Here is a 25,884-nt window from a genome sequence, read left to right on the forward strand (position 1 = left end):
CTGACTATGACCAGGTTTCCCAGCTGCCCCCCAGAGCCCTTCCCACCATCGCAGCCAACTCCCTCGGCCCAGCCCCGTGTGTGTGCACGTGTGTAGGGGTGTCCACCAGGTGGGCCCTTCCCATTTCCGCCTGAATTATAGAGGGTTGGCGGACATCCACACAGGGCTGTCATGACCATCGTCTCTTGGGAGGGAGGTATGGTTCATCCCATTCTACAGATGATGTACCAGAGACCAGGAGCTGCTGGGCAACTTGCTGGCAGCCACACAGCTAGTAAGCAGCAAAGCTCTGCCTCAAAGCCAGGTCCTCTGACGCTCTCTCAGGATCCTGCCCGTTGGCTCCCAGGAAGGAAGACGGCAGGGAATAAGGTTCCCTCCAAGGGTCAGCATCTCAGAAAGGGGCACACACACGGGCACACACACACACACCCCACTCACGTCGCGTTGGTCTGTCTTGCTCTCTCTTTGTCTCTCTCTCTTCTTCCCAGCCCTCCGTCTTCAACCAGTTTACCCCTAATGGACCATATACTTTATTAAAAATATATAGTTACAAACTCCATTGTCAGTCTGGGCTGGGCCTGGGGGTCCAGAGGGACCACAGGAAGGGATGGGCCCTCATCCTGCCCCTTGGGGTCCCGCCTCTGCGCTCAGACCCACCACCATCCAGGGGCCAAGATGGCTGGCTTTGAGGGCTCCGGGGAGCAGCCAGGGGCGGGGGAGGGGCTAGGTTGCCGGGCCGGGGGGAGGAGGAGGGGTGCACAGAGAGGGGCCGCATCCCCGCGTCCTGCAGGTACAAATGCGGAAGGTGGGTTTGGTGCCTCCATCTCTCTCCATTTATAGATATTTACAAAAGAAAGTCATGAGCAACAGGCCACAGTCATGCAAAAGAAACGCACCCCCCTCCCTCCCTCCCCTGAGATGAACCCCCTGCCCACCCCAGAACACCATGATGCCCACCCCCCAGCAGTCCAGCCGCCTTCCCCAAGGTTCTGAGAGCAAAGGGGGCATGTCCTTGAAGGGTCAGTGGGGAAAGGGTGGTGGGTCTGGGGTCCCCAAGCCACCAGTGGGTAGGTGCTGGGGACCCGGGCTGACAGGGTGGAGGGTATCCTGGCCCTTCCCAGGCCTGGACTCTGGAGTCAGTAGGAAGGGACTTTGAAGTCCCAGTCTTTGAAGCCCCCACTTCCCTCCAGAAGGTCCAGGGAACCAGGGTCAGCTCTGTCCTGAGTGTGGAGGGGTGTCCTGGCGTCCCACCCCCAGCAGAGGCTCTTGTGGGAAGCAGTCAGCACAGGGCCCGGAGGTCAGATGGCAGACTCCCTGCGGTAGGAGATGTTGTCCAGCGGAAGGGTGGCTTGCATGCGCTCCAGATCCAGGTGGCTGCCAAACTCCAGCATTCGGATGATGCCCGCCTCCTCCTTGGAGCCCGCCTCCAGACCCAGGCCCGCGGCCACCGCGGCAGCGGCCGCTGCCTCCTCCTCCATCTCCTCTTCCTCCTGGCTCATGAGAGCCAGCTCGTTCTCGTAGCAGAAGGCACTGGGCGGGGGCGGCGGGGCGGGCAGCACGGTGATCTTGCTCTCCTGCAGCTCCCGGGCGGAACAGCAGGGCGTGCCGGCCACCTCGTAGGTCTTGTGGAAGCGCGAGTAGTCCACCTTGTAGTGACTCTTCTCCTCAAAGACCACGGGCTCAAAGCGGTGGCCCCACAGGATCTCACTGGCCAGGTAGGAGCTGCGGGCCTGGGTGGTCATGGCGGTGGCCTCCACCATGCCTTCGAGAATCACCACGATCTCAAAGTCCTCCGACTCCAGCTCCTCTTTGCCCATGCCGTAGAGCGGGCTGTCCTCATCAATCTCGTGGACGATGATGATGGGTGACACCAGGAAGATGCGGTCCAGGCCGATGTCATAGCCCACGTTGAGGTCCCGCTGATCCAGCGGCAGATACTCGCCCTCCTGGGTCATATAGGGCTTGATGAGCTGGGCCCGCACGTGGGCCTCCACGATGTGGCTCTTGCGCAGGTTGCCCACGCGCCACATCAGGCAGAGCTTGCCGTCGCGCACCGAGATGACCGCATGGTGGCTGAACAGCAGCGTCTGCGCCCGCTTCTTGGGCCGAGCCATCTTGGCCATGATGGTGCCGATCATGAAGGAGTCAATGACGCAGCCCACGATGGACTGGACCACCACGGCGATGACCGCCAGCGGGCACTCCTCCGTCACGCACCGGAACCCATAACCGATGGTTGTCTGCGTCTCCACTGAGAATAGGAAAGCACCCAGGAAGCCATTCACGTGCATGATGCAGGGTTTGGGGGCCACCGGGGCAGCCCCACCGCTGCCCACCGGGGCCCCGGCAGCAGCCACCGCTGGGCTGGCCTCCAGGTCACCATGGAAGAAGGCGATGCACCAGAAGAGGAGGCCAAAAAAGAGCCAGGAGACGAGGAAGGCCGCGGAAAAGATCATGAGCATGTAGCGCCAGCGCGTGTCCACGCAGGTGGTGAAGATGTCCGCCATGTAGCGCTGCGACTTGTTGCTCAGGTTGGCGAAGTAGACGTTGCATTGGCCGTTCTTCTTAACAAAGCGGTTGCGGCGTTTCCGCCGGGGCACGTGGGCCTGCCCGTTGCGGCTGTGCCCGTGCATGTCCTGAAGCCGGCGTGGTCACCTGGGAAGACGCAGGGCCTAGGGAGGAGAAAGCAGATACGTGAGAGGCTGGGGAGTGAGGAGCTGCTGTGGGGGTGGCCTTTCCCAGAGCCCAGGGGCACCCGGGTCAGGGGGGCACCCAGGTGAGGGGTGGCAAGGCGCCTGTCCAGGGATGCTCAGGAGGGGAGGAGCCTAGACTGGAACCTGAGACCTCCTCCGCCCCATGGACAGAATGAGACAGTGAAGGGGGTTCTGACAGGGAGGGAGTATCGAGGCCTATGTCAGTGCCTCTGAGGCTATCCCAGCTCCAGGATTGGCGTCTGTGGGACCCGAAGCTGAGGCCACCAGGATCCAGGTCCCAGCCCCAGCCCCTCACTCTGCCCATCTCCAACCCTCCTTTGTCCTCTGTTCTGGGAGCTTCCTGATGCCCTTTTGGCTCCACCCTCCCACCATTTGTCCCATTTGCCCCAAGCAGATGGAGGTGTGAATGCTCTGGTCCCCTATCACCGCCTTGGTTTCAGCCTCTGCCATCTGGGATCTCGGGGGCTGGACATTCTCCTGTGCTGTCCAAAACGGCAGCTACTGGGCACCAGTGGCTCTTACATTTAATTAAAATTAAGTCAAATTTTGACTTTGGTTTCCCAGCTGCACTAGCCACATTTCAAGTGCTTAGTAGCCACAGGTGGAAATGGCCACCATACTGGACAGAGCAGATATAGGGCATTTCCATCCTCGCAGAAAGTGTGACTGGACAGTGCTGGGACCCACAGCCTCTCCTTGGCTCCTGTCCTGTCCCCAAACTTGTTGGGAGCAGCGGTAGGTGAACACTCCACTGGTAGTGATCATGATGGAGGAAGGGGAGCCCCCAGCTTTGGTTCCTGTGTAGGCATCGCTGTTCCTATGTCACAGGTGAGGGAACAGGGGCTCAGAGAGGGGAAATGACCTACCCAAGGCCACACAGCTTGTAAGTGGGTCCAAACCCAGGTGTGTCTAACTCTTCAGCTCCCAGGTGCTGTCAACATTGATGAGTTCATGGTGTGGGGACCCCGAGTCGGGGAGGCAGACACATCCACTGTCGAGCTCTGTCCCCTTGGACAACTCACTTCACCTCTCTGAGCCTCAGTTTCCTCATCTGTAAAATTAGGATCAAAACTCCACCTCACAGGACCCGAGGAGATAGTAAGTACTTGTTTGAAACCAGTCGCCCTCCTGCCTTCCTTCCCGCTTCCCGGGAGCGGGAGAAGCTGGTGAGAGGCAGTTGTCGCCTGTCAGCATCCCCAGCTGTGCCCGTGGAGGCGGCCCCGCACCCCACCGGGTGGCGGGTGGCGGGCACACCAGCTGGGCCCGTGGCGGGCGGAGCCTCCCTCCACCCCTCCTTTCCGCGGGGGCCCCAGGAGGGAGATGGTGCTGCCCAGCGCCCTGGCGGCTGGCAGGGCTGGGCCCGGGTCTGGGTTCCCGGTAACGTTTTGGCCCAGAATTATGTAAGGCTGGAAGTTCTATTTTCTGTCCTATTCTTCTTCCTGATCTAATTGTGCATCTGTGGCAATGTTTATACACTTCCCCCAGTTCAGGACAACTCGGTTGCCGCAGCAACCGGTGCGCGCCAACGCTGTAATTTAGAGATCAACAGCTTCAGAGCCAGCCTCTTCCCGGAGACACTCCCTCTCTCAGCCAGGGAGAGTGAGCCCTGCGCCCCCTCCCACCGTCACCCCACCCCGACTCTGGGTTCTTCTCCCTTCCTCCCTTAAAAGGAGCTCCCTGCATCCTACAGTCCGGAACTGAAGTCCCAGATCCACCATGTAGCTGGGGCAAGTTACTCGGCTGCTCTGAACCTCAGTTTCCTCATCTGGAAAATGGGACTAGCGAGCCCATCAGTCTGAACGGGTAACATGGGTGTGCAATGCTGGCCCTCAAGAGGTCATAGCTTTAGCTAGGAGTGCCAGACCCTCTCTGCCACCTCCCCTAGAGTCCCAAAGCCAGGGCTCCAGGTGGCAGCCCTGAGGGCACTGGGGGCCAGGGGCACATTCTAGGCTGTAAATAGCTCTCAGGGAGGTCTTCCTTCGCTAAATGCCTCCCGCTCCGCTCTGTCCCACTGTCCTGAGTGCCTGCATTAGCACCGAAGAAGGAACCAGAGCCTGAAGGAATGGAAGACCACTGATTTTAAGACCCTCATTTTATGCCTGAGGCCGAGGAAGCCCAGAGCTGGGACAGACTTGCTAGGGGCCCCAGAAAGAGGCAAGGTGGGCCAGCCCTGAGCCTGTCTCCTCACTCCCGCTCCTGGAAGGTCAAGGTGCTCCTGGGGGGAGAGGCTGCCTCCCTGGAGGGGGTGGGGGTGGAGTTTGGGGCTGGGGGAGAGAGGGCCCCAGCAGACCTGGACTCACCCTCCACAGGTCTCTGGGAGAGAGGCTGGGGGGACAAGTGATGGCGACCTGGGCCTTTGGTGAGCGAGGACACTGAGGCCCTTGCTGGGTGAGGACCCTGCCCAAGGCTGAACACGAGCCCAGGGTGCTGGGGGCCCTAGTCTCCTGTCAAAGGGACGGGACCTGCCCTGGGACTGCATCCTGAGCTGCCGGAGAGGGCTGTTCGTGGGCCCCCTCTCCAGGAGGGCCCTGGGGATGAGGGGTGAAGGAGACCATCCCGCGTAGCTATAAACTCTTGGTCCTCGCCTCACCAGCACGGCCCACTGTTTCCCATTCATGAGTGGAAGCGACAGGAGCCGCAGCCAAGCCCCGTGCCCCAGGGCCAGCCCCAAGGCTCCGCGTGTCCCCACCCCCACACTCACACCTGCAACTTCAGTGCTCACCCCCAGCCCCTGCCTTGCCACCCCCGTCTCCCCATCCCCAGGAGCCCCACATGGCAGCCCAGGGTGGGGGACAGCTTATCCCCTGCCCCTGCACCTCCTCTCCTGGTCACAACAACTATTGCCAAGCCCCTGTGCCGACAGCTTCGCCTGTCTTAGCTCGGGTGATGCTCAGAAGCGTCTGCTCCTGGGCTGTTGGGAGAGCTGCCCCAGGCACAGGTGCTCCACCCAGACCCGCCACTCTTGCCCCCGCCCCAAGGAGCCCATGTCCAGACCCTCAGCCAGTGCCCCCAGCCCTCCGTCGCAGGGACCCGCTCACATAGAGAACACTCCCGTCACCAAGGACTCCCTCGGCTGAAACGACAGGCCCGCCCGCACCCACACAATCTGGGACCCAAAAGTGATAAGTACGAAGCTTGGCGTTGTGCTTTCATGTGACAACCACTGGGAGAGGACCAGATTTTCTTCCCTTGTTTGTCACACGGGGCTTCCTGTCCAAGGCACAAGGGCCGGAAGGAAAAGTGAAAGAGGGAAGGGGCACAGAGGCAGAAGGGGGCGAGAGGCACTGATAACTGCATGCCAGCCTGACAATTGCGTGCCAGCCTCCTCTGGATGTGGAGGTTTTACTAAAAGAACGAGCGAGCGAGCACTCTGGTTGTCTAGGCACCTGTATCGGCTGCAGTTCAGCTGTGCTTTTCTGGGAGGGAGGGAGCTCTCGACTCCTCTGCTCCGAACGTGCCCTGCAAGCATCAGGGAGGAGAGAGCGGTCAGCACATTTCTAGGCTGGAGGCTCTGGGAGGCCAGGTTCTCTCGCTGCCTTGCTGGGTCACCTCAAAAGTCCTTCCACTGCCCGCCTGGTTCTTCCTCCAGTCGCTGTCCTTTATTCGAAGAGGACATCCTGGGACTCTTTTCACAGCAAAGTTTCTTTCTTTTTGGGAATCATGGGCATGGGAGATGCTGGCTGCTTTTAAAAATCGGAATGTCCTTTCTCGCCAAAGTGAAGGATTGACAATGCTGGTCCGGTTACCAAATTCTTTTTCTCTTTTAATTTTGCTGTGCTGTGGAGATCCACAATCTGGAGCCTCTAGTCCAGACTTTACTGGACAACTGGGGAAACTGAGGCCGAGAGCAGGGTTGTGGCATGGTGAATCAGCAGCTGGTAAAGGACGCTTGGGCCTCAGGGAGACAGTGAAGGTGACCAGCAGGGCCGTCCACTTGCTGGCACCCTCGCTATCTGCCCCTTGCTGAGGAGTCAAGGAGGGCTGGGCCCTGCCTACAGGGGTCCAGAGGGGGCAGGAAGACCACCTCTTAGGTTTTCCCTTGGATTTTATGACCCTAAACGCCCCCTCCTTACCCATAACTCCTTTCTCAAAAGAAAAGCTGATAAAGTGGCAGCCTCGGTGGACTCCAGCACCCCAGGTGGGCTGTGAGGGCAAATCTCTCAGCTCCCACCCTCACCACTCAGGGGAGACACGACGGCGGCAGCCGCAGGTGCGCCTCAGCCGGGCCCTCCGGCCCCAGACAGCAGCCGCAGTTACTGAGACCCGGGGCGGATGGGGCCTGCTCTCAGCCCCTTGGACAGCAGGAGGGAGGGGCCAGAAGGCCACACTTAGGGAGCACTCAGCCAGCGCCAGCTCGCAGGGCCCTTGGGCATCCCATTGTTATTGGGTGGGACAACAGGCAAGATGAAGTGACTTGCCCGAGGTCACACAGCTCAGCCGTGGGGCCCAGCGGAATCCGCTGTCCTTCTCTGTGGCGATTCTCAGGAATCGAACACTCTGGAGTGCCAGCCCTCTGCCAGGCACCGCCTGGCCTGCCTCGCTGAAGCGTCACTGCAATCCTTTGTTCATTTAACAAGTATTTATTAAGCACCTATGACAGCAACAGCAGGGTTATTATTTCTCTTCCCAGCTGAAGAATCAGAGGCTGGGGCAGAGGGGTGGGGGGAGAGAGGAGGGTGGGGTCACACAGCAGAAGCGACAAAGCCAGGGTTCTGACTCAGGCCTAGCTGGCTCCAGGTCCTCAGATCACTCTGGTCCCCACGTGCTCCGCTCCACCAGGATTCCCTTGTGCCTCCCACCATTGCCCTGGCCAGCCCAAGCGCCCTCCGCTCTCTGAAGCCTTCGCTGGCTGCCCTGCCAGCCGCCAGCCCTGCTGAGCCCCCGGCCCTCACTGTCTGTCTGCACCGCTTGGCTCCTGTCCAACTTTATGAAAATACGTGCTGGTCAAACCCTCGTGTTTGGGTGGCAAGACCTGGTTCTCAGTCTCAGCTCTGTCACCTCCTAGCATGTCCTCTTTGGACCTCAGTTTCCTCATCTGCAAAATGGAGATGATGATAACAGTACCCACCTCACCAGGCCGTTGTTGAGGCGAACATGATACCCACTACAGAATAGAGACATCGGCTGAGGGTCCCACAGGGCATTACAGGTAAAATGCAAAAAATGATGATGATGGTGATGATAATGACGATAACGAAGAAGATGATGACGATGAAGATGATGATGAGGTTGATGATGATGATAATGAAGATGATGAAGATGATGATGATGATGGTGATGATAATGACGATAATGAAGAAGATGATGACGATGAAGATGATGATGAAGAAGAAGATGATGATGATGGTGAAGGTGATGATGATGGTGATGATGAAGATGATGGTGATGGCAACGTAAGAGCACTGGACTGGGAGTCAGGAAGCTTGGCTTCAAGTCCTGGCTCCACCACTAACTTCTCCAGTCAGCTGCTCCTTCGCTCCATCTGCAAAATGGGCGACCGTAATTGCTCCCTGCTAGGAGGGTTGGGAAGATGTGATGAAACAAGGCGCCCAGCACAGAGTCTGAAATAAGGCGGGTGATCCAGTGGGTGTCCTGAGTCTGATCAGCCCACCCATCCCTGAGCCCCTCTTGGGCCTGGAGTGGGGGGTTGACTCTTCTTTTCCCACAGGGAGCACCCACAGGGCAATGGGCTAACAGTGCACCCCAAGTGGTTCGAGAGGGTGCGAAGACTTCCTTGGGGGACGTGGAAGGAATGAACACCACGGTCCCCCTTCCCAGCCCCATGAGGGCCCAGGGCCTGCCCTCCTCCAGCTCTGACTGACGCCTCCCGGGGCCTGGATGGGGGCCCTCTCAGCTCCAACACACAGGGCTTTGCAGAGGGACAGGGCTCAAGGCCTAGGCGGGTGAGCTGTGCTCCTCAAAGAACAAAGGGGAACTGAGGCTGGATCTGGGGCCGGGGGAAACTGTGGCAGGGTGTCTCCTCCTGCCTGTGCCTTCTGCAGGCCTGGTCCTGCTCCTCAGACCCAGGGAGGTCTGACTGACGCCTCTTCATGAATTTCCAGAGCCCACATCTTCCCCTCCCAGTGCTGTGCCTTTGACTCTGGAGTCTCTGTGCCACTTTCTGCCTGTGTGACCTTGGGCAAGTTACTTAACCTCTCTAGCCCCTGCACGCCTCATCTTTAGGCGGGGCTAATAACAGTCCTTACCTCATAGGATTGTAATGAGGGATACATGGATCGTGCACATCACATGCCCAGCACAGAGTAAGTGACTGATAAGTGGTCTGAATCACTCCCAAGGGCGAACAGTCCTTCCCTCGGCCTCCCCGGAATTTCAGATGCAGCGTCCCAGAGCGCCCACACCCCTCCCGTGGCCCTGCCCGGCGTGTCTTCCCGCACCAGTGCCAGGGAGCAGGGGACAGACGCTCACAGGGCGGGCAGGTAGTGGGCGGTCCTGCCCGGCTCCCCAGGTCCCTCGAGCTCCCTGAGCCTGGCGTCTTCACGTGCAGAGGAACCGTCATCCCTACCTTGCAGGGTGGCCGTGAGGGCTGGAAGCAGCTTGTCGATTGTCACAGACGTGCAGGCCACACAGTGGTGCTCAGCCAACACTGTTCCTCCCCCACGCCTTCTTCTGGACCCTGGGTCCAGCCCCTCCCCCACTGGCCAACGGTGTGACATTGCGAAATCCACACAGAGAATTCAGTATGCACTTCCTCTGTGCGGGCACTGTTCTGAGTGCTTCACACTGATCAATTCCTGCCACCCGCACCGTGACCTCAGAGGAAGCTACCATTATCATCCCTACTTTAGGAGTAAGAAAACCAAGGCACAGAGAAGTTCAGCAACTTGCCCAAGGTCACACAACTTGTAAGCGGCGGAGTGAGGATTTGGAAACAGGCTGTCAATATCAGAGCACATTCATTAGACACGCTGCTCTCCTGCCTCAAAGAAACATTGTCACATCACATGTTTCTTCCACTTAGTAAACATTTATCAAGCCTTACTATGTGCCAGGTTCTGTGAGGTCAGTTCTATTGGGAAAAGAGGAACTGAGTCATAGGACAAGTTGGAGCCAGGACCCAGGTCCTGCATTTCGGGTCCAGCCAGAGTCTAGGCACACAAGCGACTGAGCTCCAGAGGGGCTCTGAGCAGCGTGGGGTGAACTGGCTCATTCCTCCCGCTCTGCACCCCCTCTCCCTCCCAACCACTCAGCCAGCAGGTGAACAGGCTCAGAAAGCAGGTTCCCCCGAAATGTCCAGCCGGGCCTTCCGGTCAGGGCCAAATGGCAGGAGCTGGTGGCTGGAGGACCCAAAAGCTACTGCTCCAACTTGCAAGTGTGCCCTTTGCTGCATTGCCGACGCCTGGCCCCGGCCCTGATGGAGAGCTCGCCACTTCCGCAGGGGCCCCTGCTGTTGGCCAGACAGCCCCACCAAAGAGGTCACCCCAGACACAGTGTCCCTCTTCCCTAGGGGGATGTGAAGGCAGAGCAGATCCCCGAAGTTCCCTTTTCTAGAATAACCTCAGCTCTCTCGCTAGTGGTGGGATTCAACCCCCACTGCCTTGCTGTGGCTTCGGAGGATCTGGCCTGCTGCGCGCTCTTCCTCCAAGGTCACCCGTTCAATTACTATTTACTGCACCTTTGCTGCGGGTCAGGCACAGGCCGCGGACTTGCCCAGCTTCTGGGTCAGCTGGGGAGAGATGCTGTGCCCGTAACGAGCATCTGCACAGGCGGGCAGCCATAAATTGTGGTAAGTGGCTGGAAGGAAAAAAACAGCATGATGCCAGAGAGACGACAGGGGCTCTAGTAGGATGGGGGTCCCCGAAGGCCTCTTTGAGAAAGTGACGTTTAAACTGAGACCTGAGCAGTAAGTGGGAGCCAAGTCTGTCAAGAGAATTGTGTGTCTGTGTGAAAGGGGGGGTGCAGAACATTCCAGACAGAGTTTGGTGTGTCAAGAATCAGCAGCAGGGCCAGGTGGCAAGAGCGAAGTGAGCAAAAGGGAGAGCTGCCCAGGATGAGGTCTCCGGGTTGGGGGTGAAGATTTCATCCTCATGACCATGGAAACAGGCGGCGGGCAGCCGTGTTTTGCCTCGTTTGGTCTTTTAAATTTTCACGGGAAATCTTTAAGTAGAAATAAGGGATAATGCAATAAACCCTTGAGTACTCACCACCAGGCTTAAGAAGTATAACATCCTCAGTACGGTCCCAGGGGCACCCCCTGCCCTTGTCTGGCCTCGGAGGCCTCCTCTGTCCCAGTGTGGAGTGCGCACTGGGACAGGTGTGTGAGGACCCCGTGGGGGGCACAGTGGAGCCCGGTGAGGGGGCTACCGCTGCGGCCAGGCTGGCAATGATGGTGGCTCGGAGCTGCCCCGGGACACTTGTTGTGGACAAAAAGCCCGCAGGGTGGTGGTGCCCTGGATGTGGGGCTGGGAGGAAGGGTGTCAGGATCAGGTAGCGGTGGGACACTGAAAGAGGACCGGCTTCCAGGATCACTGCAGGTTCTAGTGTGTCGTGGCCTTGGGGTATCCAGATGGAGACATCCAACGGATGCGAGATCCTGGGATCCGGGAGGAGTTAGACACGTAAGATCTCGACCCCCTGGGTGATGCTTTGGGCTGTGAGAGCGGATGAGCTCTCCTGGAGCGACAAGGCCGACGGGAAGAGAAGAGGGCTTCAGACCCAGCCCGGGCATCCCCTGCTCGTGGAGGAGAAGCTGGCGCGGCAGATGGAGGCCAAGCGGCGGAGAGAGGGGCAACTGGACGGCGGGCCCCGAAGCCGGAGAAGAGGGAGCTTTAGCAGAGCTGCCCGGGTAGCTCTGACCAGCCCACACCACCCGAGGCCAGCGGCCCACCTCCCTGCTCCACGCGGATGCCCTCCCTCCCCCACCAGAAAGGGTGAAGACTCTTCTTGGGCAGAGAGAAGGCAAGGTGCTGGGGCGGGGGAGCTGCGGGCGGGGGGCAGGAGCAGAGGGGCCCTCGGCGCAGCCCAGGGCTGCCTCCCCCTCCCAGCACCCCAGCCAGGGGTGCGGCAGGCGTGGAGATCGCTGCCCCCCACCCACACTGCCTTGCGCTTGGCCTCTCAACAAACACGACTCCAGGAGCTGCGGCTGCTGCGCAGAGAAGAGGGCCTCCAGGATCTTGGGCAGTGGGGGCTGATGTCTCCCCGACTCACACAGGATGCCCTGGATTCTCTGCTGGGCCCACAGGCGGCACCTCAGAGGAGGCGTGGGAGAGGCAAGGAGTGGGGCAGGGGGTCAGCCGCGCGCCAGGCTCGCTCCCTCCCTTGCAGGGGGTAATTCAGCAGGGGCCACCCCAGGGTGACTTTGACTGCCTATGGCACTCGGGTGCACCCCGGGACCTCAGCCTGCAGCCAGTCACGCGTGCAGATAGCCGGGTGCCTCGTGTGCCCAGACCAGCCTGGAAGCAGCCCGATGCCCATCCATGACTCGTATGCCACGCAGCCAGAAAAAAGGGAGAGGGAGCCCTGGAAGGAGGGGTGTGGGTCTCCAAGATGCGTTCTTCAGCGAAAAAAGGCAACAGTGATGAACGCTGAGTATAGTATCTACCGTCTGCATAAAAAAGGAGAGAAAAGAAATTTATAGATACGCGTATTTGCTTGTCTGCGCTTGTCTGTGGATGGAGACCCAGGAAACTGGTGACACTGGCAGCCTCCGGGGAGGGGAAGCAGGTGGCTGGGGATGGGGTGGGAGGAAGAATTCTCACTGAATTCCCGTTTGTGTCTTTTTAATTTTAGAACCATATGAATGTATTACCTACAGAAAAAAAGACACATAGAAAGTTTTAAAATTAGTGTGTACATATGTGTATTTTTCTGAGAAGAGTCATAGCATTCATAAGGTCCTCAAAAGGGACTGTGATCCCAGAAAGACTGAGAACACTTCACTTATGTGCTGTGTGGCCATGGAAAAATGCCTTAACCTCTCTGAGTCGCATCCACAAAAAGGGGAGGAATAACACCCACTTCACAGGCATGCTGCAAAGATGAACAGTGACGGTGGAGGGAAAGGTTTATAAACCGTAAAGTGCAGAACCTTTTTTGGAAGGGGGTGATTTCCCGTCACCTCCCAACCCCCTCTTCCACCCCTCTGAGGCTCCTCTGAGCCACTGGCCTCCTAGCAGCGCTGACGGAGGCCACTGCCTCGCCCTCGCCTTCCTCCTTGAGCCCTCCAGGCCAGGGGCCCCGCGCAGCACCCAGGCTCGGCCTTGGCTTAAAATACCAGCGCCCCAATCACTCTCTGGAGCAGTGACAAGCTGGCGTCTGCAGCACATCAAACCCAGCTCCGCCAGGACAGAAGGATCGCCCCTCCCCCGCTGTCCCCATCTCAGGCTGTGACCTCCCAGGGGGTCACTCAGGCCCGGGGGTCACAATGTGGTATAAGGACCAACATCTAGTGTTTACTCCAGGCCAAGCCCCAGCCTCTCCTTTGGTCCTCTGACCCCCTGGGGGTGAGCCCCGTCATTTTCATTCCCACTGGGGGCTCAGGAGCTTCCCCAGGCAGACGACCCTCCGGACTAGGACCTGGACGCTGGCCCCACCCCTAGTCCATCCAGCCTGCAGAGTCCTCCCTGTTCTAAGCCACATCACTACCAGACGACTCCACAGCCTCCCCCTGCGCCTCCCTCTCCGTCCTCTCCTCCCGCAGTCCCGTCTCCACACGGGCTGAGGCCCCATGTCACTCCTTGTTCAGTGCCCTCGAGGCTTCCCACAGTGCGGTCCTGCCCTCTCTGACCTCGCCCTCCACTCCCCACCCCCACCCCTGGCCATGCGGGCCTTTCTTCCTGTCCCTTGATCGCACCAAGTTCGCTCCTGTCTCTGAGGCTTTACACTGGCTGTCCCTCTGGTTGGGATCCTCCCAGCCTCGAGCCTTCCTGCCATTCAGGTCCTGATGCAAAGGCTGCCTCCTCTGGGCACGCCCATCTGCATCCCACTCTTCCTTGTGGCATGCCGGGACCCAGGCCAAGCCCATCGGCAGCCTCCTTAAGTGCGGGGACCTCGACTCTCACTTCACCCTGAACCCCAGTGCCGGGTGCACAGAAGATGCTTAATAAACATCTGATGACTGACAAGGAAACGAGACGGTTTCAGCCTGTCATAATCCCTGTGAAGGACCCAAGCAGGGCGATGTGACAGAACGTGACCAAGGAGGAGCTATTTTTGTCACCGCAGTCAGGGAGAACCTCTCAGCGGAGGTGGCCTCTGAGCTGAGACCAGAAGGAGACCTTCTGTGGCACTGGAGTGGGGGCAGCACATCCAAGGCCCCGGGCCTCTGCCTCGACCTCCCACAGGGCCTTGGCTTCTCCTCAGCAGCCCCTGGCATCCTCCTGGGGTGAGCAGGGCATCCTGGCTTCAGCGCAGGGTCCTGGGTCCATGGGGGGGCATGTGCAGGGCCCAGCTGCAGAGGGCGGGCAGGCAGGTCCTGGAAGGGCCAGAGATGGCGTAGGAGCACTTGGCCCGCTCTGCCTGACACTCCTGCTCATCCACGAGTGACCGTCACTATCAGAGTGCCTACTACGTGCAGGCAAAGCGCTACGTGCTTACTCACCATTTCTGACCATCTGCCCAGTGGGCTCCTCAGGCCAGACACTCTCAGGCTCCTCTCACTCATCATTCATTCATTACCCTGAACACACGCTGAGCTGAAACGGCATCTGCCCCCCTGCCTGATGTGTCTCCACACAGCAGAGCGCCTCACTTCTGAGGGCGCTCTATAAGTCACGTGGAGGGGACCAACATGTATTGAGCGCCTACTATGGGCTGGAGGAAGAGCAGAGAGCAAGACACAACTGCGTGTCAGCATGTGAGGACAGGAGGCAAAGGGTCTGCACGGCCAGAGGGCGTAGCGAGTCGGTCCCCAGGAAGATGTGGGGCAAGTGGGGAGCGCAGAGATGCAGCAGGGCTGGACCAGGGCCAGGTTGGGCAGAGTGGGGCCCAGGCCCCGGCGCGGGGTGGTTGACTGTGGGGCTCGGGGGCCTGGAGCTAAGTGGGCTGCTGGGCAAAGGAAGGGAGGTCTGAGGACAGAGCAGGGGCATCCGGGAATTCTCAGCATTTATATCCTGGACAAGAGCAGTCTGCACACCCGAGCCCCTGTCAGTGGGGCCCCCAGGATTTCCACACAGGCACCAGCTCTCCAACTTTCTGCCCAAGACCCAGGGTAGGCGCAGACATATTGTACATCGCTACCCATTATACACTAGATATATTTTAAAAGCTGAAGCAAGAGCATCACAAAATGATACTTACCCTCACTGCATGAAAAGTGCTTGAGATTTTCTTTTTTAGTTTAAAAAAAATAAGTAGTGAATTCACTAAATCAATTTTACAGCCACGAACGGGTCAGGACCGCACGCAATTTGAAAAACACTGAGCTGGGGGTGCCCAGGAGCTGTGGACGCGTTGACACAGGGACCTAGGGCTTCTTTTGAAGCTGCGACTGACCACGCTTGGGCCATGGGCTTTTAGGGGAGCTGTTGGAGGTCACGGGAGAATTCTTGGAACAGTCTTTTAGACCCTGAGTCACCTCTAGTGTCCTAAACAATAGGGACTCTGGGTTCTGCGTCCAATCCCTTCCCCTGGCCCTGTGTTAGAACCCACTGCTGTCCCCCTAACAGGTGTCACTCAGCAGTTGCTTGCATACCTCCCATGACAAGGGGCTCACCCCTCCTCAGGCAGCCACTAGAGTGTGGGGAGCGAGGCTCCGCTGTGCTTTCAGTGTAGCTGGTGAGTGTAACTCCCTCCCATGGTGGGCTCTCCAGTCCCCTCTCTGTCTCCTGGCCTGTGGTCTCAGGGACCCAGGCTAGCTCTAGTGTGAGACCATGGCCCACTCTCTGCCCCGCCCGGTCCCCTCTCTTCCCTGCTGCCCAGCTCCTGTCCCCTGTTTGGGGGGTGGCCCTGGAGCCCAGCCAGAGAGAGGCTCTTTCCAAGGTCAGGTGGCCTGAGGACCTGCAGCTGCACCGCCTGGCACTGGTGCTTAGGCACCCCACCCCCACCCAGGCAGGTCTGGAGGGCTCAGCAGGGAGGTGGGGCGCTGACACCCAAGACAGCCAGAGAAGCAGCATCAGAACGTGATGGCCAGTTAGCGTGGGGGCTGGGGGCCCGGAAACCTGCCAGGAGCTGCCACTGAGTCACACTCAGGCAGCTCATGTCAACAACAGGCCATGTCACACTCACAGGCTCACGGGATCTTCCCAGCAACCCACAGATGCAGGGGTACAAGCCCACCCTACGGGTCAGAGGATGGAGGCTCAGAGAGGAGGAAAGGCTGCCCAAGGCCACACAGCAGCCGAAGCACACCTGAACATACATCTTCTCTTTCCAAGCCTCAGGCCTCCACTGGGACCACCGAGGCCGAAGGAGAGAACCTCAGAGGGCCGAGGGAAGTGGGCCTCCCTGCCTGTCAGGAACAAGCTGAGACCCTCCGGCCTCAGGGTGCAGAGGGAAGGGCAAAGTGGGAGGCAGGAATCAATTAGCAGAACCTTCTAGAGACGAGTGGGCTGCCCTGGGAGACGGTAAGCTCCCCAACCAGCGAGTTGTGGGGGACTCTGATGCCCATGTGTCAGAGTGACTGGAGCCCCCTCTGTCCCCCCATGTCACCCCCAGTCAGGACCCCTCTAGCTCTGTGCTTGCCTCCTCCCCTGTATGGCCCCACGGAGTTCCCGAATCGCTGACCCGGTTCCATCTGTCGCCCAGGCTGAGCAGCACCTTGACTCTCACAGGGCAGGTGGGCCGGGACCTCTTCCCAGGCCTACGGGGGCCAGGGTGGGGGGAGCGGGGAGCGGCTCCTCCGGGGAGTTCGGGGCGCAGGCTGGGAGAGAGACTTTGCTGGGGCATCCCAGAGGCCAGGTGGTGAAACCTGGTGCCAATTCTGCCACCAAGTCGGGGTGGGGCACACTCCCTCCCTGAGGCCTCAGTGTCCCCATCAGTGAAATGAGAGCGATCCCCCACGGTGCACACACCCTTGGCCTCGCTAAGGTCCCCTCTCATCCTTGCAGCCCAGGTGGAGCTGGGTGGGCTCCAGGAACAGATGGGGCAACAAAAGGAAAGCGCCAGGCACACCCCACATCACCACAGATTGTCCCCATTTCACAGAGGAGCAAAGAGAGGCTCCCAGGAGGACACGGACCTGGTCAAGTTTATGCGGGGGAAGTGAGTGGTGGAGCTGGGATCAACCCCAGACCTGCTGCTGCCCCTCCCCCTCTCTCCAACCTGGGGATTTTCCTGGGAGAGGGCGTTGGAGCCATCTAGGTTTCCTTTCCTCCAAACCCCGCAGACACAGGGGGTGTCTGAGAGAGAGGGGGACAGGGTGTCTGCAGCCCTGAGGGCGTGGGGCAGAGGAGTCAGGAGGAGCCCTGGGCTCCAGTCCAGCCACAGCGCTGCCCCCAGCTCTGGGTGACCTTGGGCAAATCACTGTGGCCTCTGGACTCAGTTGCTCCGTCTCCCAGCAGAATGCAGGAGAAAAATCAGACACAGGGGCAGACTGGGGCCACTGGGGAAAGCTCGGGAGCATTTTCTCCATCGTCCCAGGCCCAGGGAGCACCTCTGCCCAACTGCACCCCTGTGCCCTGTCCCGTCTCCCCTCTGCCCTTCTGGAGGGCCCCTGCTGGGCCCACCTGAGCAGGCCTAGACCAAAGCTCCCAGCTGACAGGTCACCATGACAACGCCGCCTTCTCCCCACAGGGCTCCTGCTGGGGTCGGGAACACCAAGGACCACGAGGACCACCTTTCTTGGAGGCCCCTAGGGATCCTCTCCTTGACCTGCCAATGCCCCTCATGGGTACCTCACCTCCCCGTCCCCCTGCGGCTGGATGTTCCAGCTGCTGTCTCTAGCGCTGGCCAACGACTGGCCAGGTAGCCACAGGGAGGAATGGGGGAACTGTCGCAGGGACAGAGAGGGGAGGCCCAGGCTGGGAGAGATGCACCCTCCCTCCTCCAGGAGGCCCAACGGAGGCTGGGACAGGGCGCAGAGATCAGACAGAGGTCAGATGGCCGCCAGAGGACCTCGGCAAAGGCTTGCTTCTCGCGAAGCCTCGGTTTTCTTATCTGAAAAGTGGGAGTGATGGTCCTCACAGGGTGGCGGGAGGGTTAAGTGAAATCGTGAACATAAGGCCCAGCACAGAGCCTGGCCCCCGGGGGCCTGTCCCCCTTCCTGCACAGGACCCCTGAGGAAAGCTCTCCCCGCCGCCAAGCAAAAGCACTTCTATCTGAGCAGCTCACATGTGTGCGTGTGAGAGAGTGTGTGTGTATAAGAGTCTGAGTGTGCAAGTGTGTGTGTTGGGAAGAGGCGAGGCACGGGGATGCAAAGGGAGGAGGCAGGGGCCACAGCCCAGCATCCCTCTCACCCATCTGCCCGGCCTGTGTGTCCTGAAAAAGAAGAGGCGTCTTGGAATCAGGCAGAGCCCACCAGTTCAGATCCGGTCCCAGTCACTTTCCACCTGCTTCCAGCCAATCACTCCCCCTTGCCGAACCTCAGTTTCCCCTTCTGTCAACAGAGAGAACTGCGGATGCCCCACATCTTCCGGGGTCTCCACAAGGACCAGACGGCGGGCTGCAGGGGAAGAACTGGCCCAGGCCTTTGGGAGCGGGGCGCCGAGACCCAGAGCAAGCTGGAGCCCGAGCCCCCCTGCCCCCCAGGCTGCACCCCACCTACCACCCTGTGAGCGCCCGTGTGCGCGCCCGCCGGCAGGAGCGCGTGTGTGACTCAAGGTCTATTCATAGCTGAGCTCCACCAGCTGCGGCGTCACAAGCAGAGGGGCCTCAGCCCATATTATTATTTCAATTACCATCTGAATTAAAAGTTTGAGCAGCGATCAGCCCACGTAGCGAGGGGAAGAGGGAGCAGGAGAAAAATAAAGATGAAAAGGAGAAGAAGGGCTGCGCCCGGAGATCTCCCCACACCCCGAGGAGGGCCGAGTCCCCGAGGAGGCTGAAAGGTTATGCCAACCCCCAGGATTTCTGCCTGTCCCTTGCCCAGGGCCCAGGGTCCTGGTGGGGATGGGAGGAGCACTTTGAGATGACAGCCCAATGGCAGCTACTTTGTGGAAATAGATCATTCAGTCCAGATTCTTGGTCACATAGATGGATGTACCAAGCTCAGAGAGGCTGAGGAACTGACCTAAGGTCACACAGCGAGCCACACCCAAGGCTGCTGGCTTCAAGACACTCTCTGGTTTCCCCTGACCTCACAGGCTGTATAACACTGACATCTGTGGGTGGCCCTGGGGCAGGACCACGGAGGACAGAGGTGGACCTGCTGTCCCTGCTGGTTTCCCTTCCTGTTCTCCTCTTGCTGTTTCTGAGGCTGACTCCGCACCCGCAGCCCCAGCCTAGAGCCAGTACTCTCTCAGTCAGTCCTCTGCCAAACCACCCAGCAGTCTGCACCCCCAATCCCAGACCTCAGGCCACCATCAGCCCAAATGCCGCTCCTTGCCCACTGGTGCAGGGGACAGAGCCCAGGCCCCAATCTAACTCTCTGAGAAGGTCGTTCTTTCTCTCTGAGCCTCAGTCTTCCCATTTGTAAAATGACTTCTCTCCTTGGGTGCATGACTAGATCTGTGTCTTCAGAATGGGGCCCCCAGAGGATCCCTGAGGGGGTGTCATGCTGTGGGGGCGACAGACCATCTCCTGCCAAGCCGCAGCCCAGGGGAGGGACGTTTTCCACTCTTTTCCCAAGGAAGTTCCAGCCTGGCCCAGCCTCAAACCCAGGCTCTTCCACTCCCCTGCTGCGTGACCTTGGGCGGATCACACAGACTCTCTGAGCCATGGCTCCCCCATCTGTAACACGGGGACGGCAATTCGACATTGCGGGGTTGCTCGGAGGATTAAATGAGAAGGGATTTGCAAAAAGCTCCTAGCCCAATGTCTGGGGTGACAACGTGAGTTTCCTTGCTGGGAAGTGGGTAAGCGATGGGCGCTGCTTCTCAGCTCCTCCTGGGGATATCAAAGACTCCTGGGATTTTGGAGGTGGGGATGTCATTCAACCTCACCCATAAAGCAAGAGTCACCGGGTCAGGATCCCTGGCAGGTACTCATCTGGTTCTGTTTGAATAGCTCTGGGAATGAGGAGCTCACTATTTCACAAAACATGCACCGATGTTCCCCATCCTTCTCCAACTCCAGCTCTAAGAATCTTCTAGAAGGGGCCATAATCTTCCAGCTTACCCCCAAATCCAGCCTGTCCCTGCCTGGGACTGCCTGAAACGGGCTTTAAAATGAGCCTGAAAGGGAACTCTTCAAATAGAACAAACGAGGGGTGGGACTAATGCCCAGGCATGGTGGGGAGGGGGAGACAGGGAGCAGGAAGGGACAAAGGAGGAGGCCAAAGCGAGAAGTTGGCACTCAAAGCTCCTGGGCCCTGTCCGGGCTTGTCCACTGTGTTCCACAGGGGGTGTGTGTCCGCCTGTCCACTTCCAGGCAGGGCTGGGAGCCAGGAGCCCCGGGTTCAGGCCTCGGCTCTGCTCCCTCCACCCCCAAACTATCTCTGTGACCTTGAGGGGGGCGTCCACTTCCCTCTCTGGGCCTCGGTTTCCACCTTTGCAAAATGAGGGCATCAGAGCAGTGATTTAAGCTCCAAGCTTTCCGTCTGAATTGAGACACTGTTCTACTGCCCCCGCCAGTGGCTGGGTTGGCCTGCCCCCCACCCCCAGCCCAGCATGCGGGGAGCCATGGGGCCTCCGCGGGTCTGTGGTTTCAGGGCCAGAGACCCTGTCTCTTCCCCTGTCCCGCTCTTTCACGTTCAGTACCTCTTTCACATCTGGTGCCTTGGAGCACTCTAGCGTCCCCATTTTATAGGTGAGGTGATGGAGGCATAAGGAGGCAAAGTCACTTGCTCAAGGTCACAGAGAGCCATTCAAGCTTCAGGACTTCTCCTCTGTGCCCAGGAGAGCAGTGGGACTCAAGGGTGTCTGTTTTCAGGAGAGTCACAAAGATCTGCAGTGGCCAACTGCTCTCTATACACATGTAGACTCTGCACGGGGTGGGGGCGAGGGGCCGCCCAAGGTCACACAGCAAGGCAATGACAGATCCGGGTCCTGAACCCAGGCTCCTTGCCTCCCACGCCCTACCTAGCCAGGGGGATGGCAGCATGGTCTGGCCTCCTGCCCCAGCCTTGGGATCTCCCCAAGACTGGAGCCCTTATTCTGCCTCTAGGCCCTGCTTGGCTGCTCCCAGAAGCCCCCGACACCTGGGACTGAGGCGGGAAGAGTGAGCAGGAAGACAGGAAAGAAAGTTGAGGGTTGGCCGCGTGCCCCCGGCCCTCTGTCCCTCCCTCTCCTCGTGCAGGGGGAGCGGCGGTGATGTAATGCACTCAGCTTTGGTCCCGGTGCCAATCTCAGAAGAGAGACGACAGATTGCGTGAGCCAAATTTGGCATCCTAGGGGGAGAAGCACGAAAAGTGGAGATGTGGAGGAGAGGAGCGAGCGAGGAGCCTGGGGAGGCACAGGAGAAGCCCCCTGCCCAGCAGACCCTGAGTCGCCTCCCCTCCTTCCACTCTAGCCTCCACCCACCCCACCTCGCCAGCCCACCTGGCCTTGGGGCCTCCCCTCCTCACTCTAAGAGACCAGCTAGGCTACTCCCCGGCCCCTCCAGCCCCCCCAGCACACCGCTCCAGCTCCAGTTCCCACCGCCGCTAGTCTCCTGGTTACCATGTTGCTGGTTGTCATGTCGCTTACATGTCCTCGTGACTCAGTGGTCCCCGCGGAGGGGCCCCCTCCTCCTCACACCCCCCTCAGCACTCGCCCCCGCCTCCCCCAGATCCACATTAAGAACCAGCCCGCCCTACAAGCCTACACTCTTCCTCCTCCCCTTCCCTCTTATCCTAAGCTGAGAAATCTCGCAGCATCTCCCAGAGCCACTTCATTCTCCGTTCCGCAAATGTCTGTTAAGAACCTACTATGCTCCAGGATTGTGCAAGCCGCTTTCAGAGATCTTTAAATCATGCAGTAATCCAGAGAAGTCAATACCATCATCCTCACTCTCCAGTTGAAGAAACTGAGGCTCAGAGAGGTCAAGCCAGCTGCCCAAGGTCACCCAGCAGAAACTCAAGGCCAGCTCTGTGTGTTCCCAGTCACCCCAAAGGCTTTTTCTGGGAGAGGAGCTTCCTTTTCAAGGGGAACCCAAGGGTTCTTGAGGAAGAGCGTCCCAGCCTCAGATCCTCCCTCTAGTTCCTGGATGATTTTCTGCTTGGCTAGCCGTCTATTTCAGACCATCTCCCTGCCCATCAGCTAGCCATCTTCCCAAAGGTAAAATGAGTCCGTACTCCCATCTACTTTCCCCAGGCTCACGCGAGCCCAGGGCCTGCCTTGGAGGTCAGTGGGGCAGGCAGTGGTGTCCTCATTCCTCATAGGGAAGTTGAGGGTCACAGATGAAAATGACTTGCCCAGGGTGCTGGTTCCTCAGGTAGCTGAGCTGATTTCTAGGAGCCTGAATGGAGGATATATGAGGCCCACTGCCCAGTGTGGAAAACCCCAGAAAGAGCCCTTCCTCCTAGTGGAGAACAGAATGGAATGTTCTAGGCTCAGCCCTCCAGGCTCCGATTCGGATATGGGTCAGCTCAACGGCCAGCAGCCTTTGCTCCTGCCATGTTGCACTTCAGCCTCACCCCACTATCCTCCTCCACCTTCTGCTCCCCTCATCCCAGGCCAAGCTGGGGCCACAGTGTGGCTCTCAGGTCCCCAAAGTCCTGCCAACAGCCCCTTAAAAGTCCAGAAGCTCTGGAGGTCATAGGACTGGATGTGGGGAGAAACAGAATAGAGATTTTACACTTACACACACACATGCACACACACAGAGGGTCCGGTTTCCCTCTGGCCCTTGCCTGCATGGCCCCCGGGCCCCCCTCCATCCCTCAGCTCCCTGTTCCTTCAACCTGATGCACGATGTCCTGCGCTCTGGAGGCCCTCACCTGCCGGCTCTGCCAGCGGCCCTGCCTCTAGTCTCTCCACGCTCCCGCCTGCCATCTCTGAGTCCTTCCCCATCCTGGAGCCTGGGCCCTGGGGGCAGAAGTAGGATGTTGATGCCGGTGGGGGACACTCAGCACGCTGCAGGGGAAGTTTCCCTGCTCCAGGTTGTTCCGACCTCTTTCCTTGGGGATCCCTAGGGAGGGAAACGCGGTCTGCGCCTCTCTCCACAGCGCAGCCTCCACCTCCGGGAACTGTGAGCTGCCTCACTGATCGGCTCCCCGTCCACCCCTTCTAGGGTCATCTGGCCCAAAGTAGGTGCTCAAAGACGAGAAGTGGGCTTTTGTCCTCTGTCAGATCGCAGGACCATATGCAAACAGGCTGCAGTTGGGGAGGTGGAAAGGAGACCCCCCCCCCTTTTGCCACAAGTCACCTGCCTTGACGCTCCTCTGAACCGAACCCAGCGTGACAACTGGGGGTGGGTGGAAGCAGGCGAAGGTCGTAGCCGGGGCAGGAGGTCAAGGCCCCTTCCACCCACCTCTCCCCTCCTTCCTGGCCGCGCAACCCAGACCTCGACGCTCCCGACGGACAGACGGACAGGGCTCCCCGGCTCTGGAGGAGTCGCCGGACCGCGCTGAACGCGCGCCTGGCAGCCAGAACCCGGGCGGGGATAAGGAGCTCAGCGGGCGCGGCCAGAGCGGCCGGCCCAGGACACACAGACACGCACGCGGCCGCACAGACGGACGGACAGCGCCAGCGGCGGGCGCGGGCCCGGCTTACCGCGGGGCGGAGGGTCCGACGAGTGTCCGGGAGGCGGCGAGCAGGCGCTACATCCCACGGCGCGGTCGGGCGGGCGGCGTCCGGGCGGGGAGAGGGGAGTCCCGGCGCCCCCTCCCCGCGAACTCGGCGGGCCGGCCCCTCCCCCGCCTGCGGCTCTGTCCGCGGGTCTCCGGGTCCCCGCGCCTCGGGGCCGTCCCGCGCCGCTCCCCGCGGGCCGCCCAACTTTCAGCGCTGACCCGCGCCGCGCCCTCGGCGCCGCCTGGGCGTCAGCATCGTGGGCCCTGCCGGGCTCAGAGCGCGGGGCTCCGGGGGCCCATGGCGCTCGCGCCCCCCGCCCACCCGCAGGCGCCTGCCCCCCGCCGCCCTCCGCTGTCCCCTCGCTGTCACTCTGCGCTGTCCCCCGCCCTGCGCTCCGCTCCCTGCCCGGCTGCGCTCGCCTCCCGCCCCGAGACCCCTCGGCCGGCGGCCCGGGCTCGGCCGCCACCTGCCCCGCCTGCCCCCTGGCCTCTGCCCCGCGGCCGGTCTCTGTCTCTCTCCCAGTGTCTCCGTCTCTCCCTGCGGGGCTCCGTCTCTCCCTGCGGGGTCTCCGTCTCCGTCGCCCTCTGGGTCTCTCCCCTGCCTCCCTCTGCCTCTGCCCGGTCTGTCTCCCCTGCGCGTCTCTCTCTGTCTCCCTGCCCGTCTCTGCCCCTCTCTCCCTCCCACTCTCGGTGCGGCCCCGCTGTCTCGGACCCAGGCCCCGCCGCCGCGTCCCCGGCTCGCCCGGGAGCCCGAGCTCCCGCCGCCCGCGGCGCGCCGAGAACTCCCAACTCGCCGCCCGCCGCCCGCTTTGCCAGACTTTCGCCCCTCCTCACACGTGACCCGCGCCCCACTGCGGAGGCTGCGCCCCAGCCCGGGAGCCCCGGGGGCCCGCGGGCCCGGCCCTGCCCTTGTCCCGCGGCCCAGCCGGGCGGCCACGCCCTGCCACCGGCCGGTCGGGCGGGGCGGGGGCAGGGGCTGGGGGCTGCGCGGCCCCGCTCCTGCCCCGGATCCTGCCCGGGTTTTCCTCCTCCCTGGAGGAGCGCTCCTCCCAGAACCCATTCCGAGAATCCGCTCCCGGGTGTTCCAGCCCCCAGGGGCAGGTGGAGAGGATCCCGGGAGGGCAGCGGTGGGAGAGGGTCGGCGCCGGGTGCGGTGGCGCCGGGTGCGGTGGCGCCGGGCCACTCCCCTCCGCGGTGCCCTTCCCTCCACACGCACCCCGCTCCGGGAGACGCAGGTGGCCCTGCTGGAGGGACTTCACAATCACCGAGGCAGCACCGCCCCATTTTACAGACTGTGAGACTGAGTACCAGAGAGGGTCACAAGTTGGCCCAAGGCCACCCAGAGGTGGCAGAGCCGGACCAAACCCCAGTCTCTTGTTCTCTGCGTCCCCATTACTCCCAAGTGACCTTATAAGGGAGGATGGCGCCCTTCTCCCTGCCCTGAGTGTGCCCAGGTCTAGGCCCCACACTCGGAACTGTGGGGAGAAGACCCCAGCACCCCACAAGGGGCCAGCCACTTCCGTGACCATCCTGTCACCTCACTCCAACGCCCTGAGGAAGCGGGAGGCAAAGCACTCCTCCTCCAGTGTGGCGGGATGAGCGAACACCTGCAGTCAGATAGCCAGAAGAACTTCCCTGGGAGCCTGGCCATCTCTGACTAGCCCCAGTTTAGAGAGGGAGAGACTGAGGCACCCCAAAGCCAGACTGCGAACTTATGGAAATATGAAGTCTCCTCCAGCTCCTCCTTCAAGCTGACCCCCCAAAGATGCCTCCAACCCGGGAACCACAACACACGAACCCCGTGAGTGTCTCCCTTCCCCGCAGACCCTCCCCCAGGGGATCCAGTCCCCACTTCTCTGTAAGGTGTGCAATCAGGCCCCGCCGTACCCCACACCCCACATACCCACACATGCACCCTGATTCCCACAGGTTCCAGAACACACCAGATGCTCCACACCTCTCTGCCTTTGCATGTGCTGTTCTTCCTGCCTGAAATGCCCTGCCTCCTTCTCTGCCAGAGAATTCCTGCTGCTGTCCAAGTCCAGCCTCCTCACGCCTCCCCTGGGAAGGCCTCCCGAGGCCCCAGCAGAAGCCGTTCATCACCCACTCGTTCATTCATGCAGCCCTGGGCACAAGTTTGGTTCGCGCGAAGTGGGCTTGGGAGTCAAGCCAACCTGGGCTCGAAAGCACTTAGGAGCTGCCTGACCTTCAGCAAGTTTTTTATTTAATCTGTCTGTAAAATGGGGACCCTAACCGTCCCTCCCTTCACAGGGGCAGATCCAGTGAGGTGGATGCACAAGAAATGCACAGCTCATAGTAAGTACCCAATAGACCTGACCGTCCCGTCTCAGTCCTGCCTTCAACACTGCAGATGTCCACAGTGTGCACCCCATTCCATGCCCTTCTTCCTCATTGCCTTGCTGGGTCCTCACAGGCCAGCAGCCAGGACTGCTGTTCTGTTGCATG

At 60.3% G+C, this 25,884-nt stretch overlaps 1 protein-coding gene across 4 annotated transcripts; it reads right to left on the reverse strand.

The window, feature by feature from the left end:
- Nucleotides 1–514: 514 nt before the first annotated feature.
- On the reverse strand, nucleotides 515–23,799 carry KCNJ4 (potassium inwardly rectifying channel subfamily J member 4). 4 transcript variants are annotated; one of them, XM_070600021.1, is made up of 3 exons: nucleotides 23,402–23,530; nucleotides 3,581–3,765; nucleotides 515–2,672 (listed from the first exon to the last, which is right to left on the reverse strand). In XM_070600021.1, exon 3 carries the CDS (start codon nucleotides 2,631–2,633, stop codon nucleotides 1,299–1,301), a length of 1,335 nt encoding a protein of 444 aa, XP_070456122.1. In that variant the 5' UTR covers nucleotides 2,634–2,672; nucleotides 3,581–3,765; nucleotides 23,402–23,530; the 3' UTR covers nucleotides 515–1,298. The 4 variants fall into 4 exon arrangements, with proteins under 4 accessions (XP_070456122.1, XP_070456124.1, XP_070456121.1 ...); XM_070600023.1 differs by lacking the exons at nucleotides 3,581–3,765; nucleotides 23,402–23,530 and adding exons at nucleotides 7,783–8,196; nucleotides 9,241–9,450; XM_070600020.1 differs by lacking the exon at nucleotides 3,581–3,765 and having other exon boundaries at nucleotides 23,402–23,799.
- Between the last annotated feature and the right edge of the window lie 2,085 nt (nucleotides 23,800–25,884).

The sequence above is a fragment of the Equus przewalskii genome, chromosome 29 (assembly GCF_037783145.1).
Source record: "Equus przewalskii isolate Varuska chromosome 29, EquPr2, whole genome shotgun sequence".
In the NCBI taxonomy this organism is placed as follows: Eukaryota; Metazoa; Chordata; class Mammalia; order Perissodactyla; family Equidae; genus Equus; species Equus przewalskii.

Coding starts and splice junctions, on each gene's coding strand:
- KCNJ4 (XM_070600020.1), bottom strand. CDS start 2,633: ATGCACGGGCACAGCCGCAACGGGCAGGCCCACGTGCCCCGGCGGAAA.